Raw genomic sequence first — 18,058 nt, forward strand, 5'->3', positions numbered from 1 at the left:
GACAACTGTTGGGGCCCAAGACACATCTACACCAAGCAGGATATAACACTATGAAAGCTGAATATGGTATGTGTCGATGTGCCCCAACAGTTATCAGTGTACTTCAATACCGCTATAAAGCAGTAGTGTGGCTCCTGCCTATTATATACTGCTTTAATACCGCTTTCATAGTGGAATATCCTGCTTGGTGTAGATGAGCCCATAGTTGCTTAATTTATGGAATTGCAGCACAGGCAAACACAATAAGGAGGATGCAAAATATTTCGCAAACTAAAGGTGCTTTGTGAATTATGATTTGTAGTTGTTGCAGTTGCCTGCTGATTGCTTTGAGAACATTGGGAGAGAGGAACAGAGAAACCACAGGCTGTTTCCTAGAGCATTATTTACCCTTGCATAAAACAGCCAAACAATAAAAGAGGAAGAAGTTAAAAACATGAAATTTTTCCAGAAGCCCAAAGGTTAAAAAAGGATACACTAACATATATTAACTTTTATTATGTAACAGCAACATAATAAATAAATTTATGAATTCATATGGCCTTTACAAAAAGACAGAAAAGATATTGCACCAAGTTTAGGTACTGGCTATTTGGACTGAATATTTCCTAAACAAATGAGGTGCAATGCAGCCAAAGTCAAGCACATCTAAGTCCCATTGAGTTCAATGGAAGGGAAAAGCTGTGCTAAAACCCCTCCCATTGAAATCAGTAGGGCTCTAAGGCTATAACCCTACACAGACTTACCTGGAAGTGAATCCCGCTGAACTCAGTGGACTTACTTCTGAGTAGACATGCACAGAATTGCACTGCACAGGGCTTAGCTTTGTCTGGACAATGCACCCAGTATCTATCATCATTATTTACATTTGCGGAATTAAGGCAAAACCAGATGACACCTCAAACACAACAGAAGGCTTGAGAAACAGACATAATTAAAAACAAGAGGGGAGAATTACCATCTCCATCTAATGAATTACCTGTGTCTAAGGAATGAATCCCTTCGGTTTTTTAATAAAGTGGTTATTATCAATCATGTTAATTAAAGGTGAAGATCAAGTGTAATTTTCCTATGGAGCAAAGCTGTTTTGCAGAGGTTTGCCAAAACAATCCCATTTAACCCTGATAAGCACTTTTTGTCAGCATGATCATCTCTTTCTGTTCCTAGAAAATATTTTCTGTAGAATATAAATTCCTTCAGTGTGCAAATAACATCCAACATGACCTACAGACTTTCGATAGGGTAGTCCTCTTTGTGATTAATTATTTGCAGGAAAACATCTAAGTGAATCATCCAACACACTGTACAAAGAGGATCAAAGAAGTCAATCGCTTATCAATAACCATGATCTATTCCTTTCCAATTGAATGAAATGAATTTATGTTCATTTTTTAGAGTGAATGGAACAAAGACATGGGATAACTAATATATCAATGAACAGTTCTTTGGCAGCTATGTATTAATCTTGATTGAAGATTGAAATCAAAGATTCTTAAATTATAGACCTGGTTGCCAGTCTTTTAAAAATATATTTTGGGGGACGGGGGGAAAAGACAACAATAATTATCCACTTTTCCCACAAATCCAATATGTCCAGTAAAGGAACTCTGAATAAATCTTGCAGGCAGCTTTATTCTTTAACATCAAGCATAGATATTTATTGTCTGCTTTAAGTCTTAATCCAAATGCACCGTATTTAAACACACAAAAGTCGGCGAAATCTCAGAGGAGTTCAAGATAGGGTCAAATGCCGTACAATAGAATCCATATTCACCCATGAGAAACCAAGAAAGAAAACATTGATCCAAAGGATGAGGAGATGATCTTCGGAGAACAGAAGCAATGACTGGTCCACACCTGGGTGAATGTCACAGGGAAGTTGACCTTACAGGGGGAAGACCAGGAAGCCAGAAAATGTAGAATACTGCCATCCGCCAACCAGATTACCTTTCTCCAGTTTCAGGTAAACCTTATCTTCCTTGTCTAGGTAGAGTAGGACTCCGTTTGTAGCAGCTTCACGAGTGACATCTTTGTCCCCAGCGAAAGCGGAAATGACTGGTTTTCCGTTTAGCATCAAGTTAACCTACAAGAAGAAAAGCACTGAAAAAACCTCAAGTTAACCAAGAACAATCTGACATTAAACATATTCTGCACAGAGGACCATTAGAAGTCACATGTAGCCTGGGGTCTACAGACTGTTTGCAACTCTTTCGACATCCTTTTTTTAAAAAAAATAAAATAAAATAGCAGTAACAAATAATTAGATCCTTTGCATGTGGGAGGGAGAGACAGTACGGCTTGTTATATGAGAGGGAAGGAGAAAGGACCTGGCAAATGGAATATCAATTGGACTCCATCACCTCTCCACCACCCCATAGGACTACCTGACCGTTCATCTATCCATGTATCTATCTATCTATCTATCAATCATTTAAAGTATTTTTATGCCACCTCTCAGCCGAAAAGACTCCCAAAGTGGCTTGCATATAATCAATTAAACAACTTGTCCACATTCTTACACTTTAAAAAGCTTCAGCAGTATAGAAATGTAATAATCAAGTAAGTAAAACATGACACACAAGGAAAAAAGAACGGGGAGGGAAGAAATTCCAGCAGGTCCACCAGGTGAATACAGCATGCAAAAGTGTTCTAAACTCCAAGCCTGATGTATCTAGTGCTCACGCAGGTGGCAGAACATGACAAAGAACGGGGTCCATTTTATTTTTGCAATTTAACCTCCCCCTCCCCATTCTTCATATGTAACTGCCCAGATCCTAAGGTCAGTTTATCTGGAAGCCTCTTCCAAAGGAAGTGAGGCAAGTGGCTACCAAGAAGAGGGCCTTTTCTGCTGTGGCATCCTGGTTGTGGAATGAGGCTCACCAGGCACCTACATTGTGCTCTTTCCAGTGCCAGATGAAGACCTTTTTATTTTCCCGGCCATTTTAGTCTTTTAGCTTCACTGTTTTAAATTGATTGTTATATTCTAAATCTCTGCATTGCTACCAAGGGCATGTCTACACCATCCATTTATTTATTTATTTATTTATTACATTTCTATACCACCCAATAGCTGGAGCTCTCTGGGCGGTTCACATTTATCCTGGGGACATCTCTAGGTCATCCCTGTGCATCCAAATGATGCACAGGGGATCCTGGGGTCAACCAGGGATGACCCCAGACTTCCCCCAAAATAATTGACACCAGGGATTTCCTAGTTTTTCTGCAGTCCCAGGACAACCCCGAGGCTGGTGTGGCATGGTCTCCTGGGTCCTCAAACAGACATGGAGCTGCACAGGGTGGCTCCATGCCTATGGGGGTGGGGTGGCAGCAATTTTGCCATCCCTGGGATGGCAGAGGGTTTGAGAGCAGAGGTTAGAGGGGGTTTGCTTAATTTTCGCTCCTCTTCAAAAAAAAAAAAAAAAAAAAAAAAGATGGTGCCCACAATGTCCCTCTTCCCTTCCGGGCATTGCACAGCCATATAGATACTGGGAGAGGATCACAGAAGCAGGTAAGTCCGCGATCCTCCCGCTCCTTCCCTCTACACCCTTAGGTGTAGACAATTCCTAAGTTATATTTTGGTTTTACTTTTATACTGTAGTTTTTAAACTTTTAAACGTCATACTGAATTTCATGTTGTATTTTGTGGGTTTAAAGAACTTTGGCTATCAGGCGGTATAGAAGAGCTTTGGCAGTATAGAAATGTAATAAATAAATAAAGGGAGGGCTAGTTCATTCAGCAAGGCCAGAAGAATGCTCCTCCTCTCCCTCTTGTCTCCATAATCTCAGCTTGTTGGCATGGCTGCTAGTGGTGGCACTTGAGGGAGGAGGAGGAGGAGGAGGAGGAGGCATCAACTGCCTTGTAGGAAAGAAGGGGGAGGGAGACAGGAGCACACAAAGAGACCATCAAAGCCTGCCCCATGGCTGTGGCTAATAACTGACACCAACTGCATTGAGGGAAAGAAGAAGGAGTAAGAGAGGCAGAAGCACCCAAAGGAGATGTCAAAGCCTGTTCCAGTTAGGCTCTTCAATCCCCCAGGAGAGGAAAGGAGAAGCATGGCAATTCCACCAGCCCTGCTGACAGCCTTCTTGATATTTTTTTTCCTTCTTCCCTCCTCACCTCTTTTCCTTACATATTGTGTGTCTTTTTAGATTGTAAGCCTCCTTTCAGGGCAGGGACTGACTTTTTCGCTTGTAAGCCTGTCCTGGGAATATTTATTTATTTCTTGGCTGAGGAGTAGGATGAAAATAATGTAAATAGATAATATATTGAAAGAAATATATTGAAAGAAACGTTGTTATCTTTTCGGCACCAGGTCAAGACTTTTCTCTTCTCCCAGGCATTTTAACAGCATTTAACAACGTTAAGTTTGTTTTTAATGGCCCCCAGAATTGTTCTTTGTAAATGGATACTGTTGTTTTTATACTGTTTTTATGTTTTTTTAAAAAAAATTGTATACTTTTAATGTTTATTATTTTTAATGTTGTAAACCACCCTGAGAGCTTCGGCTGTGGGGCGGTATATAAATGTAATAAAATAAAATAAATAAAATAAATAAATATACTAGGGCGAAATCCTATCCAGAGAGTCGCCAGCCTGTGAAATCTGAGGCTGCCGACGATCCTACGCAAGATGGCTCTGCACCCCCTGCATTTTGTGTAGATGGCCGATTTTGTGCACATGCACAATGATTAAATCACACAGCAACGGAAAAGGAATCTCAGAACATTTGCGCAATTGCTTCAAGACTCCTTTTTGTTAGTGTTTTAAACTACATGCATATGCGCTTGTATGCATGGCTGAAATGCTAAGATGGGGATGGAATTAAATGCTGCTGCATATTTCACATCTGTAGTGGGATCTATTAAAGCAGGAAATAAAATAAAAAATGCTAATTTAGCAGTGACACAATTCCGGTAATTTGGAGTATCCACATTGTGCGGAAATTTGGATGGGGAAACATTGTAAGCATCTTTAGCTTGCACAGCTTGCAAGCCGCCAAGTCAAACACCGCCACCCAAGAAGACAAGCCATACGTGGGAGTCCACCTTTGGCTTGGTTAACCTGGTGTGTGTGTGTGTGTGTGTGTGTGTGTGTCTTACTATTGCCCTGGGGCTGCAAAACACTGCAAATTATCCCAGGATCATCCCTGTTCATGTAAATGACACACAGAGGATCCTGGGAGCAGGCAGGAATGACCCCTGGGACAATCCCGGGATAAACCCTAGGTCTAGCTAAGGCCATAGTCGTAGAGGACATATTATATGTGCAGGAGATCCTGGGTTCAATCCCTGGCATCTCCAGGTAGGGCTGGGAATGAATCCTGCCTGAACCGCTGGAGAGACGCTGCCAATCAGTGTTGACAATACTGAACTAAATAGACCAATGGTCCGACTCAGTATAAGGGAGCTTCCTATGTTCCTAAAAATACTTATATTACCATCAGTGAAGCTCTTCCATGCAAATGCCAGGATGCAAAGAGCTTTGTAATGGTCACAAAACTGACTAGCACTAGTACTGCAAAATTTTAGACTTCATTTTTTAATAACTGCCCCTGTCCCCAACCCCATGGCACAATTTTATTTTATGTTTTGAAACCCTTCGCTGTGTGCATATCATGTTGCTTTTCATCATTTGATTACTGCTGGATACCTGACTTAATGACTCACAGATGCCTGTGTGAACTGACTTCATTGCAAGGCATCAATGTTGATTGCCTGTTGTGGGTTTGCAGAGATTTTTATTATTATTATTCTGACATAATTTGTCAGGATGAGCTAGGATTTTTTTTAGTAGGAAACTTGTGTTTGTCTGTTCAGCCTGTCTATGTCGAATTTGCTGATATTATTGTTGTGCTCTTAAACTTGTAATTGTCACACTGTGGGTTTTATATTGCTGAAAGATGTTGTCCTTATATTTTTATGTCATGATTTTAATTGATTTAAGTCATGGGGATTTATTTGTTTGTTTATTTATTGCATTTTTATACCCCCCCAATAGCTGAAACTGATGTAAGCTTCTTTTGTTGTTGCATAAATAATATGGAATAAATTGAGGGGAAGAAAGGTGATCTGTTCTTTTTATAGGGTTTCACCTGATACGATTCATTCACAATGGCAGGTCACACTTGTTCATCATGTTCATCAAGGGATGGACATATATCTATCTATCTATCTATCTATCTATCTATCTATCTATATATGAATGAATGAATCAGTCATTTTGAGGTTTTATCTAAACCTGGCCAACTGCCAGCGGAATGGATACCATTGGTGGAATGGTTCCACCACAAGACACCCACACCCACACCCAAACACACCCACACCCAAATCTGTTCCAGAGGGTTGAGGTCCCTCTAGTTCAGATTTGGAAGGTGTATGTATGGTGGACTGCAGGAGGAGAAGAGGAAGAGGAAGAGGAAGTCTTGCCATGCAACACTGGATTTAAGCCATAGAGAATGTATAAAATATTCACCCAAAACACTGCTTTCTACTCTTCCATGCATTTTTCATACCAGATCACAACCATCGTTCCCCTGATCTGCATGCATGTGGACAGGGGCGGAGGGAGGGGAGAACTTGCCCCTAGTATCAAGCAAACCAGGTCAGTACTCTGTCACATTCAGGCCTTAGCTAGACCTAAAGTTTATCCCGGGATTGTCCCGGTGTCATCCCTGCCTGATCCCGGAATCCCCTGTGTGTCATTTACATGAACAGGGATGACCCTGGGACGATCCCGGAATAAACCTTAGGTCTAGCTAAGGTCTCAGATGGCTATCCTAATGTGAGGAAGCCTCACCCAACTTGCATCAACAAAGTTCTTTTTCCTCCCAATGCTCGACCTTTTGCGACTCATTTGACACCTTTCCACAACGTCTGCAAAATGTTGCTGAAAAGGTGGGACTCCTTTTGTCAGGGCGAAGAAGCTGTGCACAGAATACACCCTCAATTTTGCTCAGTGTGAATAACTACCTCTGCCCAGGGACTGCTTGCTGTTGTAAGAATGCTATTGCATGCAGACATCTGAAGCACATAGAAGCTTAGCTCTTGTAAGTCTGGGTTTGAATCCCTTGAATTACTGGATTGCCCTTTTTTTTCTGACAGGTTTGTTGCCTTCAGCATGACAAGGCAATTGCAACATGACCCACCCTGTATGCTAGGAATAGCTGTGCCTATTGAATTTGGTCTTTGCAGATGAGCGAGAATTTTGTTTCAGTTTGTTGCTCGATAAGAACTTACCAAAATCTGTACATTTCTTCATATATGCAACTGGAACAAATAATAAATTCGCCCCTCTCTTATGGGTAGAAAATCCAGATCCCAAGGTAGTTTAGTGCTTGGGGGATATTATCAATCCATCCCAGCCAAAACTCTGATAAGGATTGTGAGATATGGAACGTATTTATCTATTTATCCTCTTCCTCTCCATTTTATCTTCACATCAGTACTCCTACTAATCAAAAAGGGCCAGCAATGTGGGCTGCGTTACACCACTGATTAGAGCCAATGATACTTTTAGTAATCCCCAGGGCTGAGCTTGATTACAGTCAGCTTAAAAGTGAGGGCTCTGAGTTGAAAGGATTCCCTTTGTGTCATACTCTTTATCATGAGTTCAAAAGCTCCTTAGCTTTTCAGCAATTGTTCACACTGATTGCAAAAATAATGTTGCATTGTTTGGATGCTGTTCTACTTTCGTTCCCCTAACCTGACCTGCCTTTCTTCTTGGCCTTCACTGCCCTTCATTTGCCCTCACTGTTGCTCAGTCTGATTAGCTGTGGAAACCCACCTCATTTTTACTTGTTTTTATTGTATTAATACATTTCTATCTCACATTTCTTCCCTCTGGCAAGGAACCCCAGGCCATCCATTTATTTATTTATTTATTTATTTATTTATTTATTTATTTATTTTATTACATTTATATCCCACCTTATTTCCTCCAAGGAACCCAAGGTGGCATACAGAATCCTCCTCCTCTCCACTTTATCTTCACAACAACAACCCTGTGAGGTGGGTTGGGCTGAGAGTCTATAACTGGTCCAAAGTCACCCAGCAGGTTTCCATGGCTGAATGGGGACTAGAACCCAGATCTCTGGACTCCTAGTCCAACACTTTAGCCACTACACTACACTGGCTCTCTTTACATGTCCTCCCTCTCCTCCTTGCCAATTTATCCCCACAACAACCCTGCAAGGTGGGTGAGACGTAGGCCTAATCTACAGCAAGCAGGATATTACACTATGAAAGCAGTATGAAAGTGGTTTATTTATTTATTTATTTATTTATTTATTTATTTATTACAATTTTATACTGCCCAATAGCCGAAGCTCTCTGGGCGATAAATAAAAAGCAAGACACACCAAGCAGAATATACAGCACTATGAAAGCTGTATTTTTGTGGACCGCCCAGAGAGCTTCAGCTTGGGGGCGGTATAGAAATATAATGACTGTAATGAAATGACTGCCAATAACTAAGGCTTAGGAGAAGTCCTTCAACCTTTTTGGAAAGGGCGGAAAACTGCACAAAACCTGAGAAACCACCAAATAACTAGTGGTCAAGGGAAAGAATGCTGGGGAAGAGGGAGCAGCCCTCTGGGTGGCCTTGGAGGGCTGGATTTGTCCCCCAAGAGGTTTTACACACCTGGCTTAGAGGAATCAGGCAAAGAAAATGTATTTGCTGGTGCCTGGGCTGAGGGATACACTGCAATATTTTGTTGCAGGTCCTATTTGTCTCTCTAAGGCCTAATCTACACCAAGCAGGATATTGCACTATGAAAGTGGTATACAAAAGGCAAGAGTCACACCGAGTGGGATATGGCACTAAGAAAGCGGTATATGGTATGTGTCAATGGGCACCAACAGTTGTCAGTGCACTACGGCTGTGAAGCCATAGTGTGGTTCCTGCCTTTTATATACCGCTTTCATACTGTTTTCATAGTGCAAGATCCTGCTTGGTGTAGATTAGGCCTGAGAGTCAGTGACTGGCCCCAAGTCACCCAGTGTGCTTCATGACCAAGTGGGGACTAGAACTTGTTTCTCCTCACTCCCGTCATGATTTCAAAGTAGATAAAATTGTGACAGTGCTTTCATTTGGGTATTACATGTATTAGTGGAGACCCCAGAGCTGCCAACAAGCATTGCAGGTTCTAGGTTTCTGAGTGCCCTTGGGCAAGACACCCCCAATGCCCCCCTCCCTTAGTGAGTCTACCTTCTCACTGCCATGGTCACCAGCTGCTCTTGATAATCACCCCCTTCCTCATTACTGCTGAGACTTGCTTGCTTGACAGGCAAAGAGCCAGGGAGGAAGTAGTTGATGGCATCTTCTGCTCTGTCTTCTCACATTGTCGGGCCAGAACAAGAGGCAGGTAAGCAAATAGACTCCAGGGGGCTCTTTTCAGTGGGCCCTTGCTGGGGTATGAGTTCTCGCCCAGTGCCCAACCATGCCTACTCTTGGGACCGGCCCTACTATTGATCCACAATACTGGGGTAGATGGACCAATGATCTGCCCGGTAGAAGACAGCTTCCTATGTTCTGAAATCAGAGAGGAGGCGATGTAGAAAAAGTACTAATAAATCACAACTTCAATTATACTCAGCTTGTCTCAAGATGACAAGCAGGTAAATAAATAGGCTTAAACATGCTTAACTCTAAATTGGACTATGCCCCAAATACAATGAATGGTTGTGCTTTACAAGATGAAGTCACAGAGCCAGCAATGAAGAATGGGACTCTTGATTTAATCCTAAAGCATTCCCAGATCTAGTACAAGATGTAAGCATTGCTAAATGTCCTGGAAACAGTGATCCGCAGCCCTAATACATTTAACGGTTAGTGGGATTGGAAAATCATCCAGAAAGTAAAAGAGAATCATATTTAATTTCAAAAGGAGATTTTCTCCCCAAAAATGAATTTAATTAGAAGTAAAATAAAAGATATAGTCAGAGGATTAAACAAAAAAATCCCTTAAGGGAGCATGGCAATTATTTTAAAGCTAGGTAACAGGAGTGCAAATAAAATGTACGCCATAGATTGGTTACATGCAAGAGGAAGGAGAGAAGATAAACAGCCTGATGAAGAAAATAAAAATTCAAGCAAGCTACAGTGAAACAAACCATGAACGATTCTGGCAAATGTTGGATGCTCTCCCCCCACCCCCAAAATGAGGTGAAATGGGTGGCTACTAAGGGCATTTTCCATAGGGATGTTTGATGCAGAGAAATCCAGCCCATTTATTTATTTATTTATTACATTTTCATACCGCCCAATAGCCGAAGCTCTCTGGGTGGTTCACAAAAATTAAAACCTTGAAAAGCACAACAAAACAACCAACACTCTAAAAACACAAATACAAAATACAATACAAAAAAGCCCAACCAGGATAAAACCACACAGCAGAAATTGATATAGATTAAAATACGGAATTAAAACAGCAAAGTTTAAATTTAAGTTAAATTAGTTGTTAAAATACTGAGAAAATAAAAAGGTCTTCATCTGGCGACGGAAGGATTACAGTGTAGGCGCCAGGCGGACCTCTCGGGGGAGCTCGTTCCACAGCCGGGGTGCCACAACAGAGAAAGCCCTCCTCCTAGTAGCCACCTGCCTCACTTCCTTTGGCAGAGGCTCACCGAGAATGACCCCTCTGGATGATCTTTAGGTCCAGGCAGGCACATATGGGAGGAGACGTTCCTTCAAATAACCTGGCCCCAAGCCGTTTAGGGCTTTGAATGTTAGTACCAGCACTTTGAATCAGGCCCGGACCTGGACTAGCAGCCAATGAAGTTGTAAAAGGACTGGTGTGATGTGGTCTCGCTGGCCAGTCTTGGGGCTCGATCGATTTCCCCTAAGCTGGGGGTTCCCCGCCGGAACCCATGGACTCTGCAAAGTGGTGGGTTCACTATGCGTGAGTCTCTCCTTCGCTCCGGGAGGGAGAAGGAGACATTCGATACACAGTGACCCCACTGTGCAGAAATGTCTCCTCCCTCCTGGGTGCTGCTGCTGCAATGATTCCTGTCACTCTGCCCGCCTCTGCCACCACCATGAGCAAACCTCTCGTGCTCTCCTTGCCAGTGTTGACAAGGATTGCACAAAGAGTTTGTGCATGGCAGTAGTGGGCCAGTGAAGGAGGGTGATGGAGGTAAGGACTCCTGTCACCATCACCTACTGCCGTGGGCACTGCCTTGCACAACCCCCTCATATTCGCCTTACCAGTGACTGCATTGGCAAGGAGACAGGGGGGGTTGCATATTTATTTATTTATTTATTTTATTTAGTTAGTTATTATTGCATTTATATCCCATCTTTTTTTCCTTCCAAGGAACCCAAGGCAGCATACATAATCCTCCTCCTCTCTATTTTATCCTCACAACAACAGCCCTGTGAGGTAGGTTGGGCTGAGAGTCTGTGACTGGCCCAAAGTCACCCAGTGGGTTTCCATGGTCGAGTGGGGACTAGAACCCGGATCTCCTGACTCCCAGTCTGACACTTTAGCCACTACACCACACTGGCATATGATGGTGCCAACAGCAGAAGTGCTCAAGCTGGCCCAACTCAGCACAGGTCAAGTCGGCTCAGTTTATGGACAAGCAAGCAGAGGGGGCTAAGCTACCAAAAGCTCAGTGGAGTTGAACCCCTGGATGGATTCCCCTGTCATCCCTAATTTTCAGTGGTGATGCCCGAGTTGTACAATGCCCTCTCCAGAGAGGCTCGCCTGGCAACTAGATTGTGGTCTTTTCAGCATCAGGTGAAGACCTTCTTGTTCTCCCAGGCTTTTCAGTTCTTATTCTTAAAACTGTTGTTGTGAGCTTTTCTATGCAAGGCATTTATTGTGTGCTGTAGACAACTGCGAGTAGTTTATAGGTTCTTTAGATGAAGTCGTGACCATCCAGTTTCACTTCTGTTTTTAAGCAACACTATCAGCGAGCTTTTTTAGAGCCGTGAAAATGCAGTATTATTTGTGGAAGTGAAAGAAAATGTTTTTCCACTTGTATTATTGTGCTATTTTGCTCTACCACAGAGCCACCTATAGGTTATATAGTGGAAAAACAGGAAAGTAAATTTTCTTCCCAGGCTCGGATCTCAATTCAGCGATGCAACTGAAAATAGTTATAGTACATTAATAGATTTGTGTAGAATGGCTCTGTATTTTAAAATCTTTATACTGCTGCTGGTTTGTACTTGGTCTTTATACTGTAGTTTTTTAAGTGTTTTGAGGCTTTAGTTGTAAATCTCCCAGAGAGCTTCAGCTTTTGGGCTGTATAGAAATGTAATTAATAAATGAACAATAGCATTTAAATGCTTCAGAAGCATAAAAACAGCCAGACAGGCAAACATAGTAACACGAAAGGGCATTGGAGAAACAGAAATTTAAGAGCAAGCCGGCTCTCCTTTAATGGAGATATTTAAACAGGGGCTCAACATCAAAGGTCCTCCTCCGAGTGCCTACTCCGAGGGGACAACAAGGGAGAGGGCCTTTTCAGTGGTGGCCCCCAATTATGGAAGGATCTCCCTGATGAGGCTCGCCTGGCACCAACATTGTTATCTTTTCGGTGCCAGGTCAAGACCTTTCTCTTCTCCCAGACATTTAACAGCATTTAACAATATATGCTAAGTTGGTTTGTTTTTTAATGGACTGCAGAACTGCTGTTGTTTAAAATGGATACTGTTTTATACTGTTGTTTTTTATATATTTTGATGGTTTAAATTTTGTATACTTTTTAATGTGCACTGTTTTCTAACTTTTGTAAAGCGCCCAGAGAGCTTCAGCTATGGGGCGGTATATAAATTTAATAAATAAATAAATAAATAAATAAATAAATAAATAAATAAACTGTTGTCAGGGATGCTGAGGTTGCATCCTGCATTGCAGATCTTCCATTGAGCAAAGGGATGGACTAGATTACCTCCAAGGTATCTTCCAGCTCTATGAGCTCTTTGCATTAGTCTTCACTACAGAAGCCTATTTCACCTGAAGTAACTGTGGCAAATTATTGTGAGGTTCATTTTTTTTTTCATGCAAATGTTCCCATTTTGGTAGAATGCAAAATTCTTCCCAACTATCCCTCTTCCACTCATTCATTCATGCACTTTTTGATATCTTGTAAACCGCCCAGAGAGCTTCAGCTATGGGGCGGTATATAAATTTAATAAATAAAATTAATATCTTAAAAGCCTTTGTTTCCCTGATCTGCTGCTGCTTGGGCTGGGGTGGAAGAGGGAATGAACCTCCATTGTCTTTCTAAGGGCTGAGCTACATGTGAGGTGCCACGGCGAAGCCAGTGTGGTGTTTTGGTTAGAGTTTTGGACTGGGAGAGGGAGAAGGCTATCAATTCCTGGAGGAGAGAAGGCTATCAATGGCTACTAGTCCAGATGGCTATGTGCAACCTCCAGTATCCCAGGCAGCAGATGCTGGAGAACCTGGGTGGGAGGGTGCTGTTTCACCATCTCCACTTTGTGGGTTGCTGGTCGACAGCTGCTTGGCCACTGTGCAAACAGAGTGTTGGACTAGATGGACCCTCAGTCTGATCCATTGTGGCACTTCTTATATTCTTATGTTTTTGTGAAAATCTCCCCATCTGCTATTAATTTTTAAAAACATCATCAACACCTTAGACAAAGTTTTTAATAATGCAATTAATGTTGCATGCATTTATTTATTTACTGCATTTATATCCCACCTTTTTTCCTCCTTAAGGAACCCAGGGCGGCATACACAATCCTCCTCTGTTTTATCCTCACAACAACAATCCTGTGAGGTTTGTTGTTGTGAGGTAGGTTTGACCATGGCTGTAGCTAGACCTAAGGTTTATCCCAGGATTGTCCTGGGGTCAAACCTGTTCATCTAAGTGCCACACAGGGCATCCAGCGCTCAGGCAGGGATGAACCCGGGATGATCCTGGGATAAACCTTAGGGCAGGATCTACACTATTCATTACACCCGTGTTTAAGTGCATTGTTGCGTCCTCCCTTGCTACGTTACAAAATGCAACTTGAGCCCAGTCAATCGAAATACCTTTTCTTCTATTGTTTTACCCCGGCACACTCTTCTTTAGAACGTTCTTCATTATGCTCATACCGGCTCTGAAGTAAACCTCCTTCTTCCGGTGACTCTGAGCTAGACCTGCCGGGATAAGCCGGCAGGGAGGCGGGGCGACGCGTAGGGACGAGGGAAGCCCTGCAGCGTCTTAAAGGGGCCACGTGCGCCCCAAAAGATAAGCAGTTTTTTTAAAAAATTAAGCCTCTGTCCCCTCTTTCACCGCCCTCCCTTCCCCTCCCCCTCCCCCTCATCGCGTTGTGCCAGCTTTCCCTCCCCTCGTCTAGAAAAGCCCTCACTTGTCCTAATCAGGAAGCAAAGACCATGGTCACGAGACATGACTTTGAAAGACAGCATTGAAAACAACGAAAGGTTGGGGCACATTGTTAGTTTTAAAATGATTTTAACAGAAAGTGGAACGGTTTTAAAAGTCAGAAGAAACGTAACAACAACAGCATCACGTGACTGCTGACGTCATCTCTGCCAACTTGTTACGTTTCATCTAGACAAGTGTAGACGGGCAGCTGGTCTAGCTACGGCCCCAGTGAGCTTCATGGCTGAGTAGGGTTCAGAACACCAGGGTTCTGTAGACATAACTGTTAGGGTTATTGTATTTGTCATTATTGGGGACCTTGTTCTTTTTGTTTTGTAAAAATATTCAGGACATGTCCCTGTCACCAACTCAGCACTAACCTGAACAATTGTTTTCAGACAGTGCATCGGAGGTCAGAAAGGTGATGAAAGACAAAGTTTTCAAACTAAGTAAGCGTTAAAAAATAAGCTGTCACAGGGCCAGATGTCACTCACCCAAGAGTTCTTAAAGAACTCAGATGTGAAATTATAGACCTTTTAGTTAAAGTCTGCCACTAAAACCAGCCTCCTTATCACCAGACGAAGGCAGCTATTGTTACAGCAATTTAAAAAGAAAAAAAAACTTGTCAGCCTAATTTTTAACCTAGGTATGTTGTTATGCAGCGTAGTTACGACTAGAATTATTTTTAAAATATAGACATGCAGACATGTCCTGCTTACTTGTGAGAAGACATGCAGTTCATGCTTGCTTCTGAGTAGACATGTAGAGGCTTGGTATCTGGGAGGCTCTTTGAAAGTGCTGCTGAGTGATTCAGACCTGCTACTTCTAAGTAAACATACAGAGGCTTGTCCTGCTTACTTCTGAGTAGGCTTAAAAACAGGACAAAACCCACTCTGCCATTGGCCATGTCCACTTTGATTTTGGCCCTGCCCACAGATGGAATTTTATCATTCTTTGATAGAATCAATAATATGTAGTTAGAGTCCAACCAACACTCTCTCTCTATTATTATTATTATTATTATTATTATTATTATTATTATTATTATTAGGGCTGTGCATGCTCCCCCCAAACTGCTTCATATCCCAATCCGGACCTTCTGGCTCGGGCCCAAACCAGTTTGGACGCCATTTTGCTCCCCCTTCCCCACTTACCTGTCTCCGCGGCAGATGGCGGAGGCAGGTAAGTGGGGAAAGGGGGACAAAATGGCATCCGAATAAACCCCCTCCCCCACTTACCTGGCTCCACCACCATTGCCACACGGACTGCAGCGGTGGCGGACGGCGGAGCCAGGTAAGCCCACCTTCCCCACTTACCTGCCTCTGAAGCTTTGGAATAGTCCAAATCGATTCAGACCATTCCAAACCGCTTCAGGTCGATCCAGACCTCCCCCAACCCAGTATGGAACTGGGTTTAGGAGGTCCGGATCAGCCTGCTCTGCTTCGTACTTGGGGATCCGAAACGGAGCAGATCACACCCCTAATTATTATATCAATACAGTACATCTCACAATAATGTGGAAAGACTGTGACCAGGAGGGAATCTACACATAGTATTGAAGGCGCTTGCATGCGCCTCCAGTGCGCCGTCAAAACGATGGTGTAGATGGCAAAAGAAGAGACGGAGGAAGAGACGGAGGAGGAGGAGGCTGGGGAACCGGCCACGTCCTTGCCGCTGCTGCTGCCGCTGCCGCCGCCGCCACCTCCCTGCCGGCCTCCTGCTGCCAGGGTAAGAGCCACCCGGGTTGGAGAGCTCGGCTTCCGCTTCCGCCAAGTTCTCCGACCTGGGTGGCTCTTAGCCCGGCAGCAGGAGGCCGGCGGGGAGGCAGCGCCAGCAGCGCCAGCAGCGCCAAGGACGCGGCCGGTTCCCCAGCCGCCGCCTCCTCCGTCTCTTCCTCCGTCTCTTCTTTCACAGTCTACACCCTCGTTTTGACAGCACACTGGAGGCGCACGCAAGCGCCTTCAGTACTATGTGTAGATTTGCCTGAATGCCTTGTTCAGTCTGCTGCCAGGACTCCTGTGGAGGCAGCTTCAAGGCTCAGCTCTTCCTTCCCAGGGTTCTTCATCTTTAAACCAGACTTGGACTGCACAGCCCTACAAATAGAGGAGGACCCTGTTCAAATGACACACTAAGCCACAGTGGTTAAGCATTTTGAGCGAAACATTACGTGAAACATGACTGAGTATTTTGTGTGAACCATTCCTAACCATGGTAGCTACATAACCATGGTGTAAAGATGTTCACTAAATATTTGCTGCAAAAGGGTTAGCAGCCTAACCATGGCTTAGTGTGTGGTGTGAACAGGCCCGCCTGGTGTGTTCAAAATAGAAGACAGTCTTCTAGCAGTCATTCCCAAAGAGGGCTGCTAGCTATAAAAGAGAACACACGGCCACCCTACAAAGAATCTAAGGAAAATTAGCGATCTCTGAGTAAGATGATGGTCCTTCTATGAAATAGTAAAGATTCAAAAACAGGAAGCTGAGGCTAATAATACATTTCACTGTGTATATTCCCATTGTTTCGCTTTTTGTGAATGATCTGGAGCTAGAGTAAGCACGTTTATGGGTCCATCCAAGTTATTCTGCATTGTGATATCTCAGTTAGTCTGTGAAGAGCTCCAGTTGGAATCAGAAGACACAAAACTAAAAAAAAAAAACACGAATAAATATGAAGGTCTGTGATCTGTGAGTTCTATGTCCTGAAATGAAACATTATTAAATGAATCAATGAAATTCTGGATGTATTTGATGTCTTAAATCCTTTGAGTGGTTCCTTAATGGCATGATGTGCTTCACAGTATGTTAACTGATTGAATGTGTGATACCATCAAAGGGATGGCATTTGCTAAAGTTTGTGTTTCCTTTTGTACTTTTTATATTTGTGAGCCAAAATCGGAACAACTCACAGTTAAAAGATAGATGAATGAATGAAAGTATGTTACAGGCTTGGCCAACAATAGAGCAGGAGACTCTACGATACTCTGCACTACTTCCGATGGCAGGGAGGGGAGAGCTCATTTTTTAATACTCCTCTACCTTAAAAGAAAGAAAGAAAGAAACCCTGCAAATAGAAATACAACACAGTATACAAAGGAATGGGTTAGGACCTAAATTCCTGATGTGCTAGCTTTCTGTTGACAGGGAGGAGACTGGAGCATTCAGAGGTTATTCCACCTGCAGTCCAAAAAGATATACTCCTTCAGTCATTCTTTGAGGGAGAGAAATGTCTCTAATTCTATGGGACAATAATGCACTTTTACACAAATCCAGAACCACAGAAGAAAGAAAATAGCAATCATGTGATATTACCTTTACCTTTACCGATATTACTCTAGCCTTCCTTAAAGTGGTGCCCTCCAGACGCTGTGGACTTCAAATCCCATCAGCCCCAGCCAGCACAGCCAGTGATCAGAGTTGTAGCCCAAAACATCTGAAGGGCACCAGGTTGGGGAAGGGTTGTATACTCTCATAGGAGGCTTAATGAAAACAATCACCTATCTGTGTGCCCTTAAAACATGTTGCATAGAAATTTCCACAATGGCATAAACAAGGGTGGAGAGCTTGTTACCTGCAGGACTAATCTGACACATGGGGAACCCCCATTCAACTTTCTGAGCCTCCAAAGGATGCACAGGGGAATTCCCACTGTTATCTCCAATCACACATTGGAGATAACAGCAGAAATGCAGGCAGCAGGGAACATGCCTGGCACTGGAAGGAGC

General features: G+C 43.1%; 1 protein-coding gene across 1 annotated transcript in view; it reads right to left on the reverse strand.

Annotated features, from left to right (window-relative positions):
• Positions 1 to 1,882: 1,882 nt before the first annotated feature.
• The window catches only part of CBLN4 (cerebellin 4 precursor), a 37,495-nt gene continuing 21,319 nt past the window's right edge, over positions 1,883 to 18,058 (reverse strand). Inside the window, exon 3 of the mRNA XM_063120528.1 lies at positions 1,883 to 2,080. Coding sequence (XP_062976598.1) covers positions 1,883 to 2,080 — 198 coding nt within the window. The remainder of the gene's footprint in view (positions 2,081 to 18,058) is intronic.

The sequence above is a fragment of the Elgaria multicarinata genome, chromosome 1 (genome assembly GCF_023053635.1).
Source record: "Elgaria multicarinata webbii isolate HBS135686 ecotype San Diego chromosome 1, rElgMul1.1.pri, whole genome shotgun sequence".
NCBI classification, from domain to species: domain Eukaryota; kingdom Metazoa; phylum Chordata; class Lepidosauria; order Squamata; family Anguidae; genus Elgaria; species Elgaria multicarinata.